Consider the following 25,482-nt stretch of genomic DNA (forward strand, 5'->3'; position numbering starts at 1 on the left):
AAAAAAAAAAAAAAAAAAAAAAAAAAAAAAAAAAAAAAAAAGACTAAAATTTTACTATTTAGATCCACTGATTCAAAATTAACAATCATTTGGAAAATGAGACTTAAACCTTCATCGTCTAGAAGAAAGGAAGTCCTCAGACCATGACTAAAATAAATAAGATTTTAGGGGTCTGATTATAAAGAATATAATTATAGGAAACTCCAAAAATAAAATGGTATGAAACACCACCATCTGGATAGCCACAGATGATGATGGCTATCTCCAGATGATGATTTGTTCAAATACTCTCCTAGTTGTTTCTTCTTGCATATGTTACTTTTTAAAGAACACTTTTTCACTACAAATGTTGATGATTTCTAATATTTTAATAAACATACATACATTTAAAAACCGCAAATAAAAATATAAACATCACTGACCAAATGTAACCACTGCATGTATTTTTATGAATGAACTGCCATTGATTTTTTCTATATTTATGTCTCTTTATACATAGAGATAAATGATTACATATGTATATATAAGGATTGATACATAAAAACATACTTCACAAGCATAAATTTCACATAAAATATGGTTATGCATATATACGTATAAGTTACAATTACATATATAATTATATATGTATAGTTTACAATGGTACACACATACCTTTCTTTATTTAGCCCTCTTAGGAACATTTGTCCAAATTAATAAAAATTTCTTGAGCTAGAAAAGAAAGTCATACTGAGAATGATAACACCTCCCTATTAACTGTGGACCTCTGGACTATTACGTGCATGAGAAACCATTTCGTTGAGGCCATTGCATTCTCAGGCCTCTTTGTCACAGCCTGTTAGTCTACATCCTAACTGAAACAGGAGGTACAGAACTATCCTGGCCCTCAGGAACTGCAGGCCTTCAAGAACACAATGGGCAGTACCCTAATAAACAAAAGCAGTAACTACTTCACTCTGCCTGCTTACCATTCTGTTGGATTTTTTTCTGCCCTCTCCTTTTTACTCTGGTCCAGCAATGCCCCTTCTTTTTTCCTTCAAACCAAAGAGAATAAAGTTAATTATGCAGACGTATAAATGTAATTCTCTGAGTTTTATATGCCAGTAGTTCTCAAGATTTTTTTTCATATTTAGGTTCACAGGAATGGGGCAAAATACGATCAGTGTAGCAATGTGGAGGCTGAGTACAGAGTTCTGTTTTAACTTGGCATGAGCCTTGGGCCATGGGCTTAGGACACTATAGGAGATGATCTTCCTTTGAACACAATTTTGAATGGAAAATTAACTCTTGCTGCCACCTTAGAGTGAATGATAACTGCTGTTGCTTGATCCCTTTTCAAGTGTTTGTTGTGTAAATTCAAATGTGCAGTGAGAAGGCATAGTCCTTGAAGCTGATGATGTTATGGATAATATTCTCTAATGGAAGTTGGGAGATATTCTGAACTCTGATGTGGAGAATTTTCATTATATAATTATGTAATCATTATGGAATGTCTATACAGTTTCATTAAACAATCTCAGCAGTGCCTCCGCACTGTCAGCCATCCTTCAGGCTGCAGAGCAGCTGACTCCAGGAACGCTATTGTGACCCTAGAAACTCATCAGTGTCGTGAATCTGGCCGTCTGGCCCATTTGCAGTCTGATGTGCCCTTTACCAGAAAAGTGACTCCACAATGCACTGATTTTCTGAATGTCCCTTATCTCCTCCTGTTCACACCCCATGGGAGCGCAGGAGGATCACTGAAGGGAGCAGTCCCCAGCAAGGGACCATCTCCTTCCTGGACAGTGACCAGGACAAAGGTGGTGGGGAATTGCGAGTGCTCTGTAGACCTATCTTGAAAATTCAGGATTCTTTTATGACCATTCCTAGGGATGATGCCTCATTCTTTCTCCCTAGAAGCCTGATGGGCACAGCCTTCAGAGTGCCCAGGGGATTCAGCATTAATTCCAGACACATTTTATGAAAATGCTTTTGCTCTACTTCTATCTAATTTTGTAGATGGATGGTCTAAGTGAGAAAAGGAGATGATTAGGATAAAAGATGAAGGTACAGCCACTGGAATGGTACAGCAGATTTTGCAGCAGTGAATCAAGAGCAAGCATCAAGACATCTAAATAGGTATGGGGGAAAGAGGAGTACTGGTGATATCTGTCTTTCAGAAGTATCCATGGATCCTTTGTCCAGAAGGAAAACACCCTGCTCCAGTGCTCCTGCCTCTGGGAACACTGAGTCGGCCTCTCTGCACCAGCCATGAGATAGCAGAGGCTGGCCCCAGCTTCTGAAGTCCCAAACAGAACCCTCTAGACACCGTCCCCACCCCTATTCTCAATCATTTGTTAGAGGGCGACTGACACCTGGTTGGTGTCATGGACAAAGAGGACAGATTGGACAGACTGTCCTCAAGCAGTCCCCCCACATGCCCACCCTCTCCCCCCCACACACACACAAACAAATCAAAGATTGGATGCAACAAACAGAACTGGGAACTTCAAGGCTTATAGCCAGCCAGGAGCCATGTAGGAGACATTGTTCGCCTTCCCCCTGACTAATGAATATCCCACTCAGAGAATCCCAACAATTGTAAACACTTCCCTTCTGGGAGCACCACATGTGCCCTGGGGATTGTGCTTCTTATATGAAAGCCAGGTGTTAACTTGCCTCCCTCATGTAAGGTGACTTGGACCTTAGAGGTGGTCATAAGGGACCTAAATCATTTATAGTTTATGAAATGTACGTGTGTATATGTGTGTGTAGAGACAGGGTCTCATCATGTTGTCCCGGCTAGTTTTTGAGCCCCTGACCTCAAGTGATCCTCCTGCAGTGATCTCCCAAAGCACTAGGATAACATGAGTGGGCCACCGCACTGGGTCAACATTTTTAAATGTTGTAGGAAACAAATTAAATGGATTTGAACCCACGGATCTGACTAATCAGAGTGGCTAATGCGGTGGTATCTTCACAGAGAAATTTGCCAGAAGCAAATATGTGGTGTGAGTTTCCTGGGATGCCATTCTCCATGGCATTTCTACACGCCTCAGAGTATCACTTCAAGGATATTCAAATGGCAAAGCAGCCTTGTAAGGCAGAGATCATGTAGCCTCCAGATTATGGGGCAAACGTATTCCCTGACCAGTATAACGTGGAGAACATCTCCCTCCTTAGAAATTTTCCAGAGGAGATGCTTCCAGAAGAGATTTGGTTAAGATCTCCAGAGGAGAGTTGTTGCCTAAATTCCAGCTAAAAAGATAATGTCTCCCTCAGAGGTAAGGTTTGGGCAGGTTTGCTACCAGACCCCTTATAAACCCATGGGTTTCCTCAGTGAAGCATTCCTCCAACTGCAGCACACACCTGTGAGTGCAGCACCCACCTGGGCTTGCTCCACACCATCATTTTCATGGGTCCTGCGGGGAAAGAACTGATGCATCTATTCTGTATCCCAGCAATTTTGTTTCTAGGTATTTACGCAAGAGACATGGAAAAACAGACAGACTTGTACAAGAATGCGCTCAGGGGAGTTTTCATAATAGCAAAAAACTGAAAATACTTGAGGTGTCCAACAACAGGAGAACTATAAACAAAATTTCGTATGTTCAGATAATGTACTCCACTTAGCAATAAAAATGAACAAACTACTAAGACATTCAACAATATGGATGAATCTCAAAAACATGTTGAGTGAAAGAAATCTCACACTAATGAGAATATGCTATAAAACCTTATTTATACTAAGTTTTTTAAAACCCAAATTAAAAGAAGAGTAGTGATTGCCCTGATGGGTAGTGGGTAAAGATATACCAGAAAGGGCATAAGGAACTCTTTCCAGGGTGATGGTAATGTTCTGTATCTTGATAAGAATTTTGATGTTGCAGAAAAATGCAGATATAATAACTCATCAAATGGTACACTTAATACTTGTGCATTTCATTGTAAATTTTATCTTAACAAAAAAACTCTAAATAAATATTGAACTCTAGTTAATGATATACATGCTGACATATTTTAGGGGAAAGAGTGCTAATGTCTACAGCCTTGAAATGTTTCAAACTTGGCCACCGGTTGGTGAGTAGATAGAGAAATGCACAGATACATAGAAAAGTGATAAAGCAGGAATGATACAGAGTTAATTGTGAATCTATGTGAAAGTATATTGAAGTTTAGTGTACAATTCTCCCAAGTCTTCTGTACGCTTGCAATTTTCATGATAAAATTTTTGGGAAAAAAAGCTTTTAGAGAGAAAGGACAGAATATTTACCAAGAAGTTAGAGTTACACTAAGAGAGTAATTTTCATCAGCCACACCATAGATTCCAGAAGATAATATAGTATCACTTCACTATACTGAGAATAAATAAATATTGACCTAGAATTTTAACCTAGCTAAAATGTTCTATCAAAGACAAGACAAATTTGTACATACAACACTCAGCAAGTTTACCACTTAGAGATCACTCACTAGAAAAACCAAAGAATTTACTTCAGCTAGACAAAAAGTGAATCCAAAGAAAAAGAACAACGGTGAGTATACAAAATAGTTTTTTAAAATTAAGTAAACATCCACTGTAAAAATGATAATAGTTTCAAATTTTGTAGTTAAAAAATAAAATATTAAACAATAGCCAAATGTTAGAGATGGGGGGTTCAATTTGTAGTGAAACCATGAAAAGATCCTTGTCATCTTTTGGGATTCAGGCATAATTTAAAAGATTACAGTCATTTTATCTTTAATTTCCAAACCAGCAGGGAGAAAAGGAAGACTATATAGTTATATATCAATGCATTAGAAAGCAAGAAAGAGGTGTGAAAAACACAAATAAACAATGGTTAACACACAGGGAGAGGAACATCACACACTGGGGCCTGTCGGGGGTAGGGGACTAGGGAAGAGATCGCATTAGAAGAAATACCTAATGCAGATGATAGGTTGATGGGAGCAGCAAACCCCCATGGCTTGTGCATGCCTATGCAACAAACCTGCACGTTCTGCACATATATCCCAGAATTTAAAGTATACGTGTGTGTGTGTGTGTATGTGTGTATAAAAGAATGGTCAACAATACCACAGAAGATATAGGTTCATATACATCTGGAATCTCAGTATACATATACATCCAGAATCTCAATAAATGTAAACAAATTGAAATTTACCTATTAAGAAGCTAGGATTATCAGACAAAATTACAAAAATTAAGTGCAGTTACAAGAGACATAAAAGAAAGCTGAACAAGAGGGCATTACATAAAGTGAGTGAAAATATTTTTAAAAAACATAAAAGTTTGTGTAACAATGTTAGTACTCAGCAAAAGAGATTTTAAGGCAAAAGAATTAATAGGGATAAAGCGGAATGCTGTATAAAAGAAAAACACCAATTAAGAAGTTATAACATCATGTATAGCCTCAAAATATATAAAGTAAAGCAACAAAATAAGGAGGAATTGGAAAATATACAACAATGTATGAGAATTTAACATATTTGCATGCAAATCTGATGGGGCAAATAAAACTTAAATTACTATAGACACAAATTTAAACACAAAGTTGTGCTTGATAAAGAAGATGTACATGGAGTGAAGCCAGAGCTTAACAAGTAGTTCAAACATACATTAGTCTCAAGTGGCATAGAATATTTATAAATATTGACCACACATTAGAATGCAAAGAAAATTTCAACAAATTTTAAATAATTGATGAGGTTAATTTTTCAATATGCCTTCCAGGTATCCACTTTCCACTCCTGATCAACTAACAGAATACCTCCAAGACTGGAGACATCAACGTGTCCAGAAAAAATACCATAGTTCATAATCTCCCTTACACCTGACATGTCCAACATGTGGGTGGGAGGAGGGAAGTTCTGGAGAAAACTTCATGAAGAAGTAATAGGCCTCTAGGGAAGATAATTTTGCTCTCTACCCTTTGTCTTCTGATGGCCTAGAACATGGACATTATGGCTGGAGCTCAGCAGGCACTTTGAACAATGATGTTATCTTGAGAGTCGCTGAGCTGCAAGATAGAAGAATCTTCAAAATGCCCAGGACTGAAATAGCCAAAACAATTTTGAAAAAGAAAAACAGAACTGGAGGTCTTACACTACCTGATTTCAGGACTTGTAAAACTATAGTAGTCAAGATGGTATATTGACATAAAGATAGACATATAGATAAATGGAATAGAAAAAAGAACTCTGGTAATGGACCTAAACATATATGGCCAACTGACTTTCAACAAGGATGTCAAGGTAATTAATTCAATGCAGAAATGATACTTTTAGACAAATCATACTGGGATGATTGAATATCCATATGCAAAAAAAAAAAGAAAGAAAGAAAAAAGAAATCAATTCTTAGCTCAAACTATTAAAAAAAAAAACTAACTCAAAATAAATCATAGATCTAAATGTGTAAGCTAACACCGTAAAACTTCTTGAAGAAAACACAGGATCTTGAGTGGGAAAAGATTTCTGAAATAGGACCTCAAAATCACAGATTACAAACAAAAAACTGTAAAAGTGGACTTCATAAAAATTTTCAAATTTTGCTCTTTAACAAACACTGTCAATAAAATGAAAAGAAAAGCCACAGACTGTAAGATCTATAACTAATAAACTACTTGTATCCAGAGTATGTAAATAATTCTCACAACTCAAAAATAGTCTATTAAATATGGTTAAAAGCTTTGAATAGTCACTTCGCCAAATCAGATCTATGGATGGCAAATAAGTAAATAAAAAGACGCTCAGCACCATTAATTTTTAGGGAAATGCAAATTAAAACTGCAATGAGATACCTTTACGCACCTACTAAAAATGGCTAAAAATAAAAAGACTAACATTACCAAGTATTGGTGAGTATGTGGAGTAATGAGAAGGTTCACACATTACTGGTGGGAATGCAAGAGGGCATAACCATTTTGAAAAATATTTTGGCAGATTCTTAAAATATCGAACATATATTTATGTTGTTCATATGACCCAATAGTACCACTCCTAAGTATTCACCCCCAAAAATAAAAACATATGTCCACCCAAACATTGTATGTACACGTTCTTAGCAGTTTTATTTGTGATAGCTGTAAATGGAAACAGCTCATTGCCTATTAATAGGTGAATAAACTGTCCGTGGTGTGTCCACATAAAGGAGTACTTTTCAGTAATAAAAAATAGAGTAACTACAGATACAGATACACAGGAATATGGATTGTCTCAAAAGCATGCTAAGTGGAAGGAGCTAGACATAAGTGAATTCAATACTGTATGGATTCATTTATATAAAATTCCAGAAAATACAAAACTAGAAACAGGTTAGCACTTAAAAAAACAAAAGCAAAAACCTAGGTTTATGGGTGGTATATGCCTATATTCCCACCTATTTGGGAGTCTGAGGCAGGAGAATCACTTGAGTCCAGGAGTTTAAGGCCAGCCTGCAACACACAGTGAGACCCATCTCTTAAAAAACAAACCAATAAAAACCAGATCAACTGTTGTCAAGAACCAGAGAGTGGAGAAAAGACTACAAGTGGACTTTGGGGTTATGGAAATGATACATGTCATAATTGTGGAGGTGTTTATACAACTGAACACATTTGTTAGAACAAATTCAGTTATACCTTAAGGTGATGAATTTGTTTCATGTAAATTATAGCTCAATAAAGCTGATAAAAAAAGTAAAAGTGTGGAACATCTACATAAAGAAAATTCTGTTATTGGTACCCTTATCAAAGATTACCTGTATATACATGCATGAGTTTACTTCTGGCTTCCCTATTCTATTCCACTATACTGTTAGGCCAGTACTATACTGTTTTGATTACTCTTGCTTTGTAACGTAGTTTAAAATCAAACAAAGCTGATGCCTCCAGCTTTGTTCCTTTTTTTTTCCCCCTAAATTACTTCGACTACTTGGGGTCATTTATAGTTCTATACAAATTTTAGGATTATTTTTTCCTATTTCTGTGAAAAATGTCATTTATATTTTGATAAAGGTTTCATTGACTTTCCAGATCACTTTGGGTAATATGGACATTTTAACAATATTCTTCCAGTTCATAAACATGAGATATCTTTCAATTCATATATTTTTTGATTTCTTTCATCAATGTCATAGTTTTCACTGTGCAAATGTTTCACCTCTCATTAAATTGATTCCTATTTTTTAAATTTTTGTTGCTATTGTAAATGGGATTGTTTTCTTAATTTCTTTTATGGATAGTTCATTGCCAGTGCTAGAAACACAACTTTTCATTGTTAGTGCATAGAATCCTGCAACTTTACTGAATTTATTTGTTAGTTCCAATAATTTTTTGGTGGAATCTATAGGGTTTTCTACATAGAAGATCATGTCACCTGCAAACAGAGACAATTTAACTTCTTTCCAATTTGGATGTCTTTTTTTTTTTTTTTCTTGCTTACTTGCTCTGACTAGGATTTCCAGCACTATGTTGAATACAGACGTCAAGAAGGGGCATTTAATCTTGACAAGGGTGCCAAGAATAACAATAGAGAAAAGACAATCTCTTCAATAAATGGTGCAGAGAAAACTGAATATCCACAAGCAAAAGAACGAAATTAGACACTTGGTTTACACCATATGCAAAAATTAACTCAAAATAAATTAATGGCTTAAATGTCAGATATGAAACCATAAAATTCCTACAAGTAAAGAGGGGAAAAGCTCCTTGATGTTGGTCCAGGCAATTGGTTTCTAGATATGACACCAGAAACACAGGCAACGAAAGCAAAAATAAACAAGTGGAACTACATAACTCTAAAAAGCTTTTGTACAGCAAAGGGAATAATTTTAAAATGAAAAGGCAACCTATGGAATAGAAGAAAACATTTGCAAACCATGTATTTGATAAGGGTTACTACCTAAAATATGTAAGAAACTCACACAACTCAATAACAAAACAAAACAAAAACATGTCATAACCTGATTTAAAAATGGGCAAAGCATCTTAATAAATGTTTTCCCAAAGAAGACATATAAATTGCCAATGGGTTATAAAAAAGCACTCAACACCACTAATGATGACAGAATTGAGACCCAAAACCATAATAAAATATCACCTCACACCTGTTAGAATAGCTATTATCAAAAAGGCAAAAGATAACAAGTATTGGTGAGGGTGTGGAGAAAAGGAACCCTTGCATGCTGTAAGTGGGAATGTAAATTGGTACAGCCATTATGGAAAACAGTATGGAGGTTCCTCAATAAAGTTAAAAACAGAAACACATACAATCTGGAAATCTCACTTTGGGGTGTGTAATTAAAGGAAATGAAACCAGTATCTTAAAGAGATATCTGCATCCCCATTTTCATTGCAACATAATTCACTGTAGTTAAGACATAAAAACAACCTAAGTCTCCATCAACAGATGAATGGATAAAAAAATGTGATAAGACAGATCTGTGTATACTGGAAAACATACATAAAATAGTATTTCAAATCATGAGGAAAAAAACAACTGGGATTATATCTCTTAATTACTATCTCACATCATACACCAATAAATGAATTTCATGTGTGCTATAGAGTTCAACATTAAAAAATATTTCAAATATTCTAGAAGCAAGTAAACATATTTCTAAATTATGAGTTGGAAAATATATTTGTAAATTATACATAAAACCAGAAAATCATAAATGAAAAGGCTGACAGATTTGATCAGATAAAAATTTCAAACTTCTTTGGGATAAAAGATACAGGCATATCTTAGAAATATTGCACATTTGGTTTCAGGCCACTGCAATAAAGTGAATATGGCAATAAGGCAAATAACACCAATCTTTTGGTTTCCAAGTGTATATGAACGTAATGTGCACACTATACTGTAGTATATTAAGTGTGCAACAGCATTGTGTCTAAAAAAATGAACATGCCTTAATTAAACATACTTTATTGCTAAATGTAAAGCTCACAATCCTTGAGCCTCTGAGTCATAATCTTTTTGCTGGTGGAAAGTCCTGCCTGGATGTTGATAGCTACTGACTGATCAGGGTGGTGATTGGTGAAGGCTGAGGTGTCTGTGGAAATTTCTTAAAATAAGACAATAGTGAAGTTTGCTGCACTGATTGGCTCTTCATGAAAGGTTTCTCTGTAGTATGCAATGCTATTGGGGAGCATTTTATCACAGTAGATCCTCTCAAACCCTGCTGCTATTTCATCAACTAATATATTCTAAATCCATTGTTGTCATTGCAACAATGTCCACAGCATCTTCACTAGGTATAAATTTCATCTCAAGAAACCATTTTCTTTGCTCATTTATAAGAAGCAAATCCTCATTCACTCAAGTTTTATCATGAGATCACAGCGATTCAGTCACATCTTCAGGCTCCACTTCTAATTCTGGTTCTCTTGGCTATTTCTGCCACATTTGCAATTACTTCTCCACTGAAGTCTTGAACCCTTCAAAGTCATCCATGAGGATTGTAATCAACTTCTTCTAAATTCCTGTTAATGTTGATATTTTGACCTCTTTTCATGAATCATGAATGTTCTTACGGCATGTAAAATGGTGAATCCTTTCCAGGAGGTTTTCAATTGACTTTGCCCAAATCCATCAGAGGAATCACTATGTATAAAGACAGATATTGCATTACAACACACATTTCTTAAATACTAAGACTTGCCAGTTGAAATTACTCTTTGATCCATGGGCTTGCTGAATGGATGCTGTGTTAGCAGGCATGGAAATAACATTAATCACCTTGTACATCTCCATCAGAGCTCCTAGATGACTTAGTGCCCTGTCAAAAAACAGTAATATTTTGAAAGGATTTTTTTTCTGAGGAGTAGGTCTCAACATTGAGTTTAAAATATTCAGTAAACCATGCTGTAAACAGATGTGCTATGAACTGGGCTTTATTTTACTCATACAGCACAGGCAGAGTAAACTTAGAATAATTCTTAAGGGCCCCAGGATTTTCAGAATGGTGAATGAGCATTGGCTTCAAGTGCAAGTCACCTACTGCATTAGCCTCTAACAAGGGACTCAGCCTGTCCTGTGGAGCTTTGGAACCAGGCATTCACTTCTCTCTACCTATAAAAGCTCTAAATGGCATCTTCTTCCAATAAAAGCCTGTTTAGACTACACTGTAAAACTGTTGTTTAGTGTAGCCACTTTGATCAATGATCTTAGTTAGATCTTCTGGACAACTTTCCGCAGCTTCTATATCAGCATTTGCTGCTTCTCCTTGCACTTTAATGTTATGAGATAGCTTCTTTCCTTCAACTTCAGGAACCAACACCAGCTAGCTACAAACGTTTCTTATGCAGCTTCCCACATCTTTCAACCTTCACAGAATCAAAGAGAGTTAAGGCCTTGCTCTGGATTAAGCTTTGGCTTAAGGAAATGTTGTGACTGGTTGGATCTTCCGTCCAGACTACTCACTTTCTCCATATCAGCACTGAGACTGTTCCACTTTCTTATCATTCATGTGTTCACTGGAGTAGCACTTTTAATTTCCTTCAAGAATTTTTTTTTGCATTCATAAATTGGCTAATTGTTTGCTGCAATAAGCCTAGTTTTCAGCCTATCTCTGCTTTTCACATGGCTTCCTCACTAAGTCTCATTATTTCTAGCTTTTTATTTAAAGTGAGACACATGTGATGCTTCCTTTAACTTGAGCATTTAGAGGCCATTGCCACTGTAGGATTATTAATTGACTTAATCTCCTTTTTTTTTTTTTTTTTTTTTTTTTTTTTTTTTTTTTTTTTTTGTCTCAGGAAAGAGGGAGGTCAAGGAGAGGGAGAGAAAGAAACAGGGGAACAGCTGGCCAGTGAAGCAGTCGAAACACCCACATTTATTAGGTTTGCCATAATATACAAACCCAGCGTGTGGTGCCATAGACAGTTACACCAGTAACAACAAAGATCATTGTTACCACTGTTCATACTACCATAACAGATGTAATAATAATAATAAAGTCTGAAATATTTCAAGAATTACCAAAATGTGGCAGAGACACAAAGTGAGCACATGTTGTTGGAAAAAGGGCACCAATAAACTTTTTTGACTCAGGGTTGTCACAAGCATTCAATTTGTAAAACTCACAATATCCTCAAAGTACAATAAAGCGAAGTGCAATCAAACAAGATGTCCCTGTACGATAAAGAAACCTAAAAGAATAACATCAAATATGATAGCACACATAGGCAGCATTTAGTATATGTCATATATAAGTATTCCTGTCGTCCTAAAGCATGGGGGAAAAACAAGACAACACAATAGCAAAATAAAAGTTCTAGGCACTCATAGAAAAAGAAACACAAATGGCCAATAACAAATGAAGAATGCACAACTGCAACAAAAATGAAAGCAATGCAAGATAAAATAGGAATGAAATAAAATTTTTTTACAGTTAAGTTGGCAAGATATTAAATGTTTACAATATCTAGTGCATGTCATATTGATTTACAGGGAAATGTAAAGTTTAAATGGATTCATTTAGATATATAATTCTTAATGTGCTAATAAAGCATAGAAAAAATATGGAAATATGTGCAACAAAATTCACAGGGAACATGTATTTTAAAATCAGAAAAAGAAACAGCATAATGGTGTGAGTAATTTGAAAAATACATAACTTGTTATTTTAGAAAGCATAAGAATATAGGGTGAAATATTCTTTTTAAAAAAAAAAAATGTTGCAAAAGGTATCGCTGCTATAATAAATTGCCATAAACTTAGTGACAAAATAACAAATTCCTGGTCTCATAATTCTGTGGGTTGGAAATCTGACATGCATCTCACAGGGCTAAAATCAAACAAGGTGTCTACAGGGCTTTGTTCCTTTCTGGAGGCCGCAGAGGAGCCTCTTCCAGCAGAAGGCTGCCCACATTCTTTAGTTCATGGACCCCTGCATTCATCTCCACATCCAGCTCTATTCTTGCTGACCATTATTCCATAGTCACATGTCCCTCTCTCGACAGGAGGAAATGTTCTCTGATTTTAGGGACCAGTGTGATCTTACCTCAAGATCCTTAACTTAATCACATCTTCAAAGTCCCTTTTGTCATGTAAAGTAACAAATTACAGGTTCTAGGAGATAGGACAGGAACATCTTTGTTTCTCTTAGTATAAAACCTTCAAGAATCTTATGGATCTCCTGCATATATCATGGGGATTTCCTCCATTAGACATGAAGCTTCCCCACAGATCATTCCTAGAAATCCACACATCTATTTTTGGATTTTTTTATACTTTAAATTCAGGAATATATGTGCAGGCTTGTTACATAGGTAAACATGTGTCATGGGTGTTTGTTGTACAGATTATTTCATCACCCAGGTATTAAGCCGAATACCCATTGGTTATTTTTCCTGATCCCCTCCCTCCTCTAACCCTCTACCCTCATATAGGACTCAGTGTATGTTGTTCTCCTCTATGTGTCCATGTGTTCTCATTTCGTTACCACTATAAGTGAGAAAATGTGGTGTTCGGTTTTCTGTTTCTGCATTAGTTGGCTAAGAGTAATGGCCTCCAGCTCCATCCATGTCCCTGCAAAGCACATTATCTCATTCTTTTTTTATGGTTGCACAGTATTCCATGCTATATATGGATGACATTTTCTTTACCCAGTCTATCATTGCTGGGTATTTAGGTTGATTCCATGTCTTTGCTATTGTGAATAGTGCTGCAATGAGCCTACATGTACATGTGTCTTTGTAATAGAATGATTCATATTCCTTCGGTTATATACTCAGTAATTGTCAAACTGTCTTCCAAAATAGTTGAACTAATTTACACTCCCAGCAACAGTGTGTATAAGCGTTCCTTTTTCTCCACAACCTCATTAGTATCTGTCGTTTTTTAACTTTTTAATAATAACCATTCTGACTGATGCGAGATGGTAACTCATTGTGGTTTTGATCTGCATTTCTCTAGTGATCAGTGATGTTGAGCTTTTTTTCTTATGACTGCTGGCTGCATATATGTCTTCTCTTGAGAAGTAACTGTTGATGTCTTTTACATACTTTTTTAACGGGGTTGTTTGCTTTTTCTTGTAAATTTGTTTAAGTTCCTTATAGATGATGAATTTTAGATCTTTGGTAGATCCATAGTTTGCAAAAATTTTCTCCCATTCCGTAAGTTGCCTGTTAACTCTGTTGATAGCTTCTTTTGTTGTGCAGAAACTCTTCAGTTTAATTAGATCCCATTTGTCAATTTTTTCTTTTATCGTAATTGCTTTTGACATCTTTGTCATGAACTCTTTGCCTGTGCCTATGTCTTGAATAGGTCGTCTTCCAGGGTTTTTATAGTTTTGGCTTTTACATTTAATTCTTTAATCTGTCTTAAGATAATTTTTGTATATGGTATAAGGAAGGGGTCCAGTTTCAATTTTCTGTATATGGCTTGCCAGTTATCCCAGTACCATTTATTGAATAAGAAATCCTTTTGCCATTGCTTGTTTGTCAGGTTTGTCAAAGATCAGATAGTTGTAGGTGTTCGGTCTTATTCTGGGTTCTTTCTTCTGCTCCATTGGGCTATGTGTCTGTTCTTGTACCAGTACCAGGTTGATTTGGTTACCATATTAGTTCATTTTCACACTGATAAAGACATACCCAAGATCTTGGGTAATTTATACAGGAAAAGGGGTTTAATGGACTTACAGTTCCATGTGGCTGGGGAAGTCTCATGATCACAGCAGAAGACAAAAAGAAGCAATTCACATCTTACATGGATGGCAGCAGGCAAAGAGAGAGAGCTTGCATAGGGAAACTCCTCCTTATAAAACTATCAGATCTCATGAAGACCTATTCACTATCATTAGACTAGCACAGGAAAGAAGAGCCCCCATGATTCAATTACCTGACACTGACAACACGTGGGAATTGTGGGAGATACAATTCAAGATGAGATTTGGGTGGGACACAGCCAAACCATATCAGTTAATGTAGCCCTGTAGTATAGTTTGAAGTTGGGTAGCTTTGTTCTTTTTGCTTAAGATTGCCTTCATTATTCAGGCTCTTTTTTGGTTCCATGTGAATTATAAAATAGTATTTTCTAGTTCTGTGAGGAATGTCAATGGTAGTTTAATGGCAATAGCATTGAATTTATAAATAGTCTCAGGCAGCATGGCCATTTTAATGATATCGATTCGTCCTATCCATGAACAGGGAATATTTTTCCATTTTTTTGTGTCATCTCTCATTTCTTTGAGCAGTGGTTTTTAGTTCTCCTTATAGAGGATCTTTCACCTTCTTAATTAGCTGTATTCCTAGGTATTTTACTCTTTTTGTAGCAACACACATCTATTTTTGACTTCTGCTGAGATGGCTGAGGGACCCATGACTCATATGCCTCATCTCTTCAAAGAACTTCTTCTATAAATGAATAATATGACCTTTCACTACTTCCCAGGGAACTGGCAAAAAGTCTTGGTTGTCTCTACCAAGCACACATCCCTGACAGTGAATCTCCTAATCATTTCATGTTTTGTGACCTGGATAGGCTGAGAATTTTCTACATCATCAAGTTTTGATTCTTTTTCGTTTAGTAGCTCTTCCTTCAATTTATCTCTTTCCTCTTGCATTTTACTATAATTGGCAAAAGACACCACAACACACAATGACCACTGTGTTTGGAAATCTTCTTAGCTATAGATCTAGAAAGTTTTGCTTTTCACATGAGTACAGGACAGGCCACTATATAATAAGGAGACCTTTTCCATGTATTCCTTACGCCCTCCTGAGCCCTCACCAGTTATGCAGTTAACCTCCATATTTTTACTAACAGTCTGCTCATGATGATCCAGGTTCTCTGTAAGGCAATATAGGCTTTCTCTCCCATGTTCTTCACTTCCTTCTCAGTCCTCACTAGCACAGTCATTAGCATCCATGTTTCTACTAAGAACTACTCAAGGCAATATAGGCTTTCCCTATCATACTCTTTAAAATTCTTCCAACCTCTATCCACCGCCAATCCCAAAGGCACGCCAACACTTTCAGGAATATGTTATAGCCACACCCCCAGTTCTAAGTACCAAAATCTGTCTTACTCTTAATTGCAGCCATAACAAATTACCACAAATTTAGTAATTTAAAGCAATGCAAATGTATTTTTTTCCAGCTATGTCAGTGAGAAACGTGACATGGGTCTCACTGGCTAAAGTAAATCCTTTCTGCAGGCTGGAAAAGACAAACTATTTCCTTGTCTTTTCAGCTTCTAGAGGTCACCCATATTCCTTGGTCCCTTCTTCCATCTTCAAAGCCTGCAACATTACATGTTTTTGATGATTCTTCCATAGTCATATCTTCCTTTCTCCATAACCAGGAAAAGTTCTCCATTCTTTAAGACCTACAAGATTAGATTGGGTCCACCTACATAATGCAGAATAATCTCCCCATTTCAAGGTTCCTAGCTTAATTGTATCTGTAAAGTCCCTTTTGCCATGTAAGATAGCAGGTTACAGGTCCAGGGATTAGGAGGTAGACATTTTAGGGAGGCCATCCTTCTATCTACCACAGTATTGCAAATAATAACAAAAATAGTAACAATGACAAAAATAAAACTCTGGCATTAAAAACATGTTTGCAACACCAAAAGCAAGTAGATTCGTATTTATTCTTACTTCTTTTCCTCTTGGGTTTGGTACTCTCCAAAGCAGAGTTGCTTCCAGTATCCACAGTATCTGGAAAATAACAACTAGTCGTGAGGCAACAAATTAATAAATAAAAGTTATAGATTTTAGGACAATTTATACTATAGAAGGCTTGAGTTTATGAAGACGTTTGGATAGTCATTCCTCTCGTCCTTCTAGAAGAACCAAAAACTCACTGAGCTGAGGACTAGGAGTCTAGGATGGGCCTTGGGTCTTCTATCAAAAATATGTGCTGGGCTAAGAAGAGTAGACCTGCACTCTTCCCTCCTGACAATTAAGTACCAGGATTAGTTGCCTTTTGGATCAGGCTTTTCTAAGGTGTAGCAAAGTGACACTATTATCTATCAGCAGAAGTTCACCGGGCTATCTTGGGTTTCATAGAAAATTGGGTATAACTTAATATACTAATACAATAAACAAAATAACTGCTATTTCAAAGCATATACTTCTACGACATCATCTATATGTAATTAACAGAGCCCATCCTCTTAAATACAACTTTATAATGATCTCTTGCCTCCCTTCAGTTCCCCAAAGGCTCAGGTGAAGGAAATGTGCTGAGAACAGAATTCTGGACAGACGGGAGCACCTGCCTCCACTCTACTGGGGGTCTGTGGGGCCCACTGAGCCACCCCATCCCATGGCCCTCAGGCAGCCTTGCTCACTTTCCATCCTTGCTTCTGGGCCTCCTGGCACTTCTTCTGAGAAACACATGACACAGGAACACTTCTCATTTTCACATGCTAGTTGCTCTGCTCCTGGGCCAAAATTGTGATTTATGAAGACTTTCCGTTTGACCCCATGATTCTCTTTTCTGCACCCTTGTTGCTCCCTCCTTCTTTACTTTTTCCTCTGAAATCTTCTCCTTTCACCACTCCTCCCAATATTTGACTCTTCCTTTAAGTCTCTTTTATTTCCTCTCATTTTTCTCCCTGTCATATCTCTGTTCCTGTTTTCACTATTTTTAAGTCATAATTACCTGGTACATCCTCATGTAGCAGGCTAGAAGCAAGCTCTTCTGATTCTTCTTCTTCATTCATTTGGTGATCTTTTAGTTCACTAGATACTAATGAGAAACAAGAAAATTATTGTCCAAGGATCCTGAGACAATGGCTAGAGAAGAGTTTCCAGTGCTATCATACTGCACAATGATATTCTGAGCTAAGGTGAAGTGCTCTCTGGAAAAAAATATACCTGCTCCAATAATCACACTTAACACATAACAGAGCCATGCTCTCCGCATGTTATGCACCTCATCTTCCCTTTCTCTACTTCTATTTTTGTACTTGTAGTCCTAGAGTAAAGCAAGAAAATTCTTATCATTCCAGAAAACACAAATGTTCTTTGAAAACAGTAAAAAGTAACTATTTAAACTCATCTCAATTGGCCATTGACTACTTATATCACTAACCACATTTCTGAAAGCTAGCCCATGGGTGGCAGTTCTACATATCTGAAGCCTAGCCAGTCAGCAACAGCCCCTTCCACAAAGCCTGCATCAATGGCCAAATGCTAAATTATTCCTAAACACTCCTGTTTCTGAAGGTCTGGAGTCCCTGAACAATATGCTTCCAAAAACTCTAAAAAAAAACCCCACAGTTTCCTTTTCTACAGAGACTGTGTCTTACAAGCACAGGGCCTCCTCCCCTCTGGTGCCTTGCTTAGCAAGGAATAAGTCAGCTTTCAGTTTCAGATAATGAATGGTAGCCTTGCCCTTCAAAAACTGGAGTTCCTGCCGAGATTATTTTGAAGACTCTTGCTGGGGAGTGTCCTGTGGGCCCCTTGGATCCACAAGAATGAATCTCAGGCCACTTGTGTCCAGTTCAGGTCACTTTTCTGACCTATTGCCAAGTGAATCTTTCTCAACAACAACTTGAACTCTGACTTGTTTCATTGAGCTCTTAGTTCTGAATTTATCTTATTTAAAGATGGGTATACAATTAGATAAAATTAGATATTTGGGGTTGGAAGTATAGCACTTAGCAAACGTTTCCTCAATTAATGTGCATATTTATCAATTACTTCATCTGCTTTACTTTTCTTTCATCTATTTTTAAAATGTCTTATCTCTGCCGGGCATGGTGGCTCATACCTGTAATCCCAGCAGGGAGGCTGGGAGGCTAAGGCAGGCAGATTGCTTGAGTTCAGGAGTTCTAGACCATCCTGGGAAATATAGCAAAACCCATCTCTACCAAAAAAAAGTCTTATATCATGCGTGTTTGTTTCTGATTTTCCTGTGCTTTCTGAATGTTAGAAGATAGTGATCCAAAGCAAACAGCTGGTGGCCAAGATCTGATAAGTCCTCAATCCAAGCCAGCCCCCAAAACTAATGGATGTGGGTTCATTAGACAGTAGTCAAACTGTTCAAAGATATTTGGTCACACTTGATCTTGGGTCCCTCATCAAAACCTTCATGAGGACACCTAGTGTCTTATCAATTTGTGAAAAAAAAATCGTTTTGTTTAGTATATAATCTGGAGTCAACTACAATCATGTGATTAATTGTATGTCCCCTTTTCAGTCCCTGCTTCATTCATGTGCAACACATCATTCACACTTCAACCAAATATAGCGGCCTCTTTGCTGTTTGTCATGGGAGTGTCTTTGCCAAAGTCATAATCTCCCCCTGACAAAATTTTCACTTCCTCTGTATACTTTCACCGTGATTCTAACTTTTACACTTTTCTTCACACCTGTCAAAAATTTCACTAATGACGACTTTGGCTAACAATGGGGAATTTTTGACATGTCCAAAGTAAGTAACACATTTGACAAGTAGATCTATCAAAGAAGAGAAAAAAAATCACCAAATGTTCTCATTTCTCAACCAGTAACCTGTTACTTTCAGACCATTATCTAAGGAACACTCTTTTCAACAAAACCTCTATAAATGTAATAGATAGGGATTTATTCTGCAAATGGAACTACCAGATTAAGTGTTCAGAAGAAAGATTAATTTTAGAAGTTCCCTGACACATGATCTACGTATAGTTGACCTGAACATTAGTATACTTATACTATGCATGATTTGAGATCTGCAAGTAATAAACAAAATAGGTATATCTCACTTTCCCGTACCTCCTAACCAGACACAGGCAGGTTTCCTGTCTCCCTGTCTCCTTTATCATAATCCTTTTCTTTTGTATGTACATAAAAAAACAGGCCATAGTTTATGACCAGCCTGGTCAACATGACTTTCTGAAGGAAGCGGACTGCTCCTGCAGGACCCAGGAGACCCCCCTCAAAGTGTGAGTGTCCCAACTGCAGAATTGGGAAAGGGGGACTCTCCTCTCCCGAACACACACCCCCACTGGAGAAGCTGAAGGTCTGTTTGCGGGAGAAGTTTCTGACTTTACCTGGAACTGAGTCAATCTGGAGAGCTGGGTGAGATACAGAGGTAGAGGAAGCAGCGGAAAAGTGCTGGGAGCTCGCTGGGTCCCCTAGCAGGCCATTCCTGCTGGTACCACAGGGCTCCAATGGGAGAGGAGCAGGAGGTAAAACTACACAGGGAGAAAAGTCTCTAGCTGAACTTTGTAACAATTTGAACCGGGTGAGAAGCCTCCTGGCCAGAACTCCAGGGAGGGCGCCAATCCAGTGTACAGACTCCACAGGTGGGGAAGAACCAAGCCCTTTTCTTCTGCAGCTGGGAGGCAGATAGTCTGGGGCAGATTTTCAAGCCTGGAAATGGTCTGGGGGCTGTTGTGGAGGGCATGGTGGGAGTGAGTCAGGCACTTTGGTTTACATGGGAGCTGGGTGAGGCCTGTGACTGCCAGCTTTCCCCCACTTTCCCAACAACCTTGGATGACTCAGCAGAAGCAGCCATAATCCTCCCAGGTACAAAACTCCAGTGACATGGGAATCTCATCCCTACCCCTCATAGCAGCTGCAGCAAGATCCACCCAAGGAGAGTCTTAGTGTAGACACACCCAGCCCCTCCCCAACCTGATAGTCCTTCCCTATCCATCCTGGTAGCTGAAGACAAAGGGCATATATCTTAGAAGTTCTAGGGCCCCACCCACCACCAGTTACTCCCCATAATACCACAGCTGATGCTCCCTAGAAAGCGCCACCTCCTGGCAGGAGGCCAACCAGCACAAAAATAGAGCATTAAACCAACAAAGCTAAGGACCCCAACAGAGTCCACTGCAACCCCATCACCTCCAACAAAACAGGCACTTGTATTCATGGCTGAGAGACCCATAGATGATTCACATCACAGGACTCTGTGCAGACAGCCCCCAGTACTAGTCTAGAGCCAGGTAGACTCGCTGGGTCACTAGACCCAGAAGAGAGACAACAATCACTCCAGTTTGTCTCACAGGAAGCCACATCCATAAGAAAAGAGGGAGGGTACTACATCAAGGGAATATCCCATGGGACAAAAGAATCTGAACAATAACCTTCAGCCCTAGACCTTCCCTCTGACAGAGGCTACCCAAATGAGAAGGAACCAGAAAACCAACCCTGGTAATATGACAAAACAAGGCTCTTCAGCACTCCTGCAAAATCACACTAGTTTACCAGCAATGCATCTGAACCAAGAAGAAATCCCTGATTTACCTGAAAAAGAATTCAAGGGGTTAGTTATTAAGCTAATCAGGGAGGGACCAGAGAAAGGCAAAGCCCAATGCAAGGAAATTCAAAATATGATACAAGAAGTCAAGAGAGAAATATTCAAGGAAATAGATAGCTTAAAAAACAATTAAAAATTCAGAAAACTTTGGACACACTTTTGGAAATGTGAAATGCTCTGGAAAATCTCAGCAATAGAATTGAACAAGTAGAAGAAGGAAATTTAGAGCTCAAAGACAAGGTCTTCAAATTAACCCAATCCAACAAAGACAAAGTAAAAAGAACAAGAAAATACAAACAAAGCCTCCAAGAAGTCTGGGATTACGTTAAATGACCAAACCTAAGAATAATCGGTATTCCTGAGGAAGAAGAGAATTCTAAAAGCTTAGAAAATATATTTGGGGGAATAATCAAGGAAAACTTCCCTGTCCTTGTTAGAGACTTAGACATCTAAATATAAGAAGCACAAAGAACACCAGGGAAATCATCACAAAAAGATATTTGCCTACGCACATTGTCATCAGGTTAACTAAAGTTAAGACGAAGGAAAGAATCTTAAGAGCTGTGAGACTAAAGTACCAGGTAACCTATAAAGGAGAACCTTATCAGGTTAACAACAGATTCTCAGCAGAAACCCTACAAGCTAGGAGGGTTTAGGGCCTTATCTTCAGCCTCTTCAAACAAAACAATTATCAGACAAGACTTTTGTGTCCAGCAAAACTAAGCATCATATATGAAGGAAAGATACAGTCTTTCAGACAAACAAATGCTGAGAGAATTCACCATTAGCAACCCACCACTACAAGAGCTGCTAAAAGGAGCTCTAAATCTTGAAACAAATCCTAGAAACACATCAAAACAGAACCTCTTTAAAGCATAAATCACACAGGACCTATAAAACAAAAATACAAGTTAAAAAGTAAAAACAAGAGCCAAAAAATCAAAGTACATAGGCAACAAAAAGCACAATGAATGCAATGGTACCTCACAGTTCAATACTAAAAGTGATTGTAAATGGCCTAAATGCTCCACATAAAAGATACAGAACCACAGAACTGATCACCAACCAAATATCTGCTGCCTTCAGGAGACTCACCTAGCACATAAGGACTCACATCAACTTAAAAGTAAAAGGGGGGAAAAGGGCATTTCATGCAAAAAAAAACACCAAAAGCAAGCAGGAGTAGCTATTCTCACATCAGACAAAACAAATTTGAAGGCAAAAGCAGTTAAAGAAACAAGGAGGGACATTATATAGTGGTAAAAAGCCTTGTCCAACAGGAAAATATCACAATTCTAAACATATATGTACCTAACACTGGAACTCTCAAATTTATAAAACAATTATTAATAGGCCTAAGAAATGAAATAGCAACACAATAATAGAGGGTAACTTCAATACTCCACTGACAACACTAGACAGGTCATCAAGACAGAAAGTCAACAAAGAAACAATGGATTGAAACTATACCTTGGAACAAATGGATTTAACAGATACATATGGAACATTTCATACAATAACTGCAGATTATACACTGTATTTAACAGTGCATAGGACTTTCTCCAAGATAGACCATATGATAGGCCATAAAAGGAGCTCTTAATAAATTTAAGAAAATCTAAATTATATCAAGCACTTTCTCAGACCACAGTGAAATAAAATTGGAAATCAACTCCAAAAGGAACCTCCAAAACCATGCAAATACATGTAAATTAAATAAACTGCTCCTGAATGAGCACTGAGTCAAAAACAAAATCAAGATGGAAATTAGAAAATTCTTCAAACTGAATGACAAAAACCCTCCAACTGAATGACAGTGAAAACCTCTGGGATACAGCATAGGTGGTGCTAACGGGAAAGTTCATAGTCCTAAACACCTATGTCAAAAAGACTGAAAGGGCACAAACTGACACTCTAAGGTTACCCCTCAAGGAACTAGAGAAACTAGAGAACAAACCAAGCCCAAACCCACCAGAAGAAAGGAAATAGCCAAGATCAGAACAGAACTAAATGAAATTGAAACCAAAAAATACAAAAGATAAATAAAACAAAAACTGGTTCTTTAAAATGATAAATAAAAATAATAGACCATTGGCAAGATTATAGCCAAGAGGAGAGAAAATCCAAATAACCTCACTAAGAAACGTAACAGGAGATATTACAACTGACACCACTGAAATACAAAAGATCATTCAAAGCTACTATGAATACCTTTATGCACATAAACTAGAATACCTAGAAGAGATGGACAAATTCCTGGAAAAATACAACCCTCTTAGCATAAATCAGGAAGAATTAGATACCCTGAACAGACGAATAACATGCAGTGAGACTGAAATGGTAATTTAAAAATTACCAACAAAAAGAAAGTCCAAGATCAGACGGATTCACAGGAGAATTCTACCAGACATTCAAAGAATTGGTACCAATCCTTTTGACACTATTCCACAAGACAGAGAAAGAAGGAAGTCTCCCTAATTTGTTCTCTGAAGCCAGTATCACCCTAATACCAACACCAGGAAAGGATATAACCAAAAAAGAAAATTACAGACTGATATCCTTGATGAACATAGATGCTAAAATCCTTAACAAAATACTTGCTAACTGAATCCAAAAACATTTCAAAAATATAATCCACCATGATCAAGTAGGTTTCATAGCAGGGATACAGGGATGGTTTAACATACACAAGTCAATAAATGTGATACACCACATAAACAGAAAAAACAAAAATCACACAATCATTTCAATCGATGTAGAAAGGCAATTGACAAAATCCAACATTTCTTCATGATTAAAAACTCTCAGCAAAATCAGCATCTATGACAAACCCACAGTCAACATAATACTAAATGGAGAAATGTTGAAAGCATTCCCTCTGAGAACTGGAACAAGACAAAGACGCCCATGCTCACCACTCCTCTTCAACATAGTACTGGAAGTCCTAGCCAGAGCAATCAGACAAGAGAAAGAAATAAAGGGCATCCAAATCAGTAAACAGGAAGTAAAACAGTTACTGCTGACGATAAGATTGTTTACCTTAAAAACCCTAATGACTCCTCCAGAAAGCACCTAAAACTTACAAAAGAATTCAGCAAAGTTTCTGGATACAAGATTAATGTACAAAAATCAGTGGCCCTTCTACACACCAACAGTGACCAAGTGGAGAATGAAATCAAGAATTCAATCTATTTTACAATAGCTGCAAAAAATAAAATACTTAGGAATATACCTAACGAAGGAGTTGAAAGCCTCTACAAGGAAAACCACCAAACACTCCTGAAAGAAATCACAAATGTCATGAAAAAAATGGAAATACATCCCATGTTCATGTATGGGTAGAATCAATATTGTGAAAATCATACTGCCAAAAGCAATCACAAATTCAATGCAATCCCCACCAAAATACCACCATCTTCTTCACAAAATTAGAAAAAACAATTCTAAAATTCATATGTAACCAAAAAAGAGCCCACATAGACAAAGCAAGACTAAGTAAAAAGAACAAATCTAGAGGCTTCATACTACCTGATTTCAAACTATACTATAGGGCCATAGTCACCAAAACAGTGTGATACTGGTACAAAAATAGGCACATAGACCAATGGAACAGAATAGAGAACCCAGAAATAAACCCAATACTTACAGCCAACTGATCTTTGACAAAGCAAATAAAACATAAAGTGGGGAAAGGACACCCTATTCAACAAATGATGCTGGAATAATTGGCAAGCCACATGTAGGAGAATGAAACTGGATACTCATCTCTCACCTTATATAAAAATCAACTCAAGATGGATCTAGGACTTAAATCTAAGACCTGAAACTATAAAAATTATAGAAGATAACATCAAAGAAATCCTTGTATACATTGGGTTAGGCAAGGTTTTCATGACTAAGAACCCAAAAGCAAATGCAAGAAAAACAAAGATAAATAGCTGGGACTTAACTAAACCTAAGAGCTTTTGGATGGCAAAAGGAACAGTCAGCAGAGTAAAGAGACAACCCATAGAGTGGGAGAAAATCTTCACAATCTATATGTCTGACAAAAGACTAATATCCAGAATTTACAATGAACTCAAACAAATCAGTAAGAAAAAAACAAATAACCTCATCAAAAAGTGGGCTAAGGACATGAATAGATAATTCTCAAAAGAAGATATACGAATGGCCAATGAACATATGAAAAAATGCTCAACATCAGTAATGATAAGGGAAATGCAAATCAAAACCACACAGTAGATGTTGGCGTGGATGCAGTGAACAGGGAACACTTCTACATTGCTAGTGGGAATGCAAACTAGTATAG

At 37.2% G+C, this 25,482-nt stretch overlaps 1 protein-coding gene across 1 annotated transcript in view; it reads right to left on the bottom strand.

The window, feature by feature from the left end:
• LOC108304768 (nuclear body protein SP140-like) overlaps positions 1-25,482 on the bottom strand; it is a 90,523-nt gene that overhangs the window by 25,302 nt on the left and 39,739 nt on the right. Inside the window, exons 14-17 of the mRNA XM_017529074.2 lie at positions 17,580-17,666; positions 17,266-17,358; positions 16,571-16,630; positions 969-1,034 (exon numbers count right to left, since the gene is read on the bottom strand). Coding sequence (XP_017384563.1) covers positions 969-1,034; positions 16,571-16,630; positions 17,266-17,358; positions 17,580-17,666 — 306 coding nt within the window. The remainder of the gene's footprint in view (positions 1-968; positions 1,035-16,570; positions 16,631-17,265; positions 17,359-17,579; positions 17,667-25,482) is intronic.

This window comes from Cebus imitator, unplaced genomic scaffold, assembly GCF_001604975.1.
Source record: "Cebus imitator isolate Cc_AM_T3 unplaced genomic scaffold, Cebus_imitator-1.0 Scaffold57, whole genome shotgun sequence".
NCBI classification, from domain to species: domain Eukaryota; kingdom Metazoa; phylum Chordata; class Mammalia; order Primates; family Cebidae; genus Cebus; species Cebus imitator.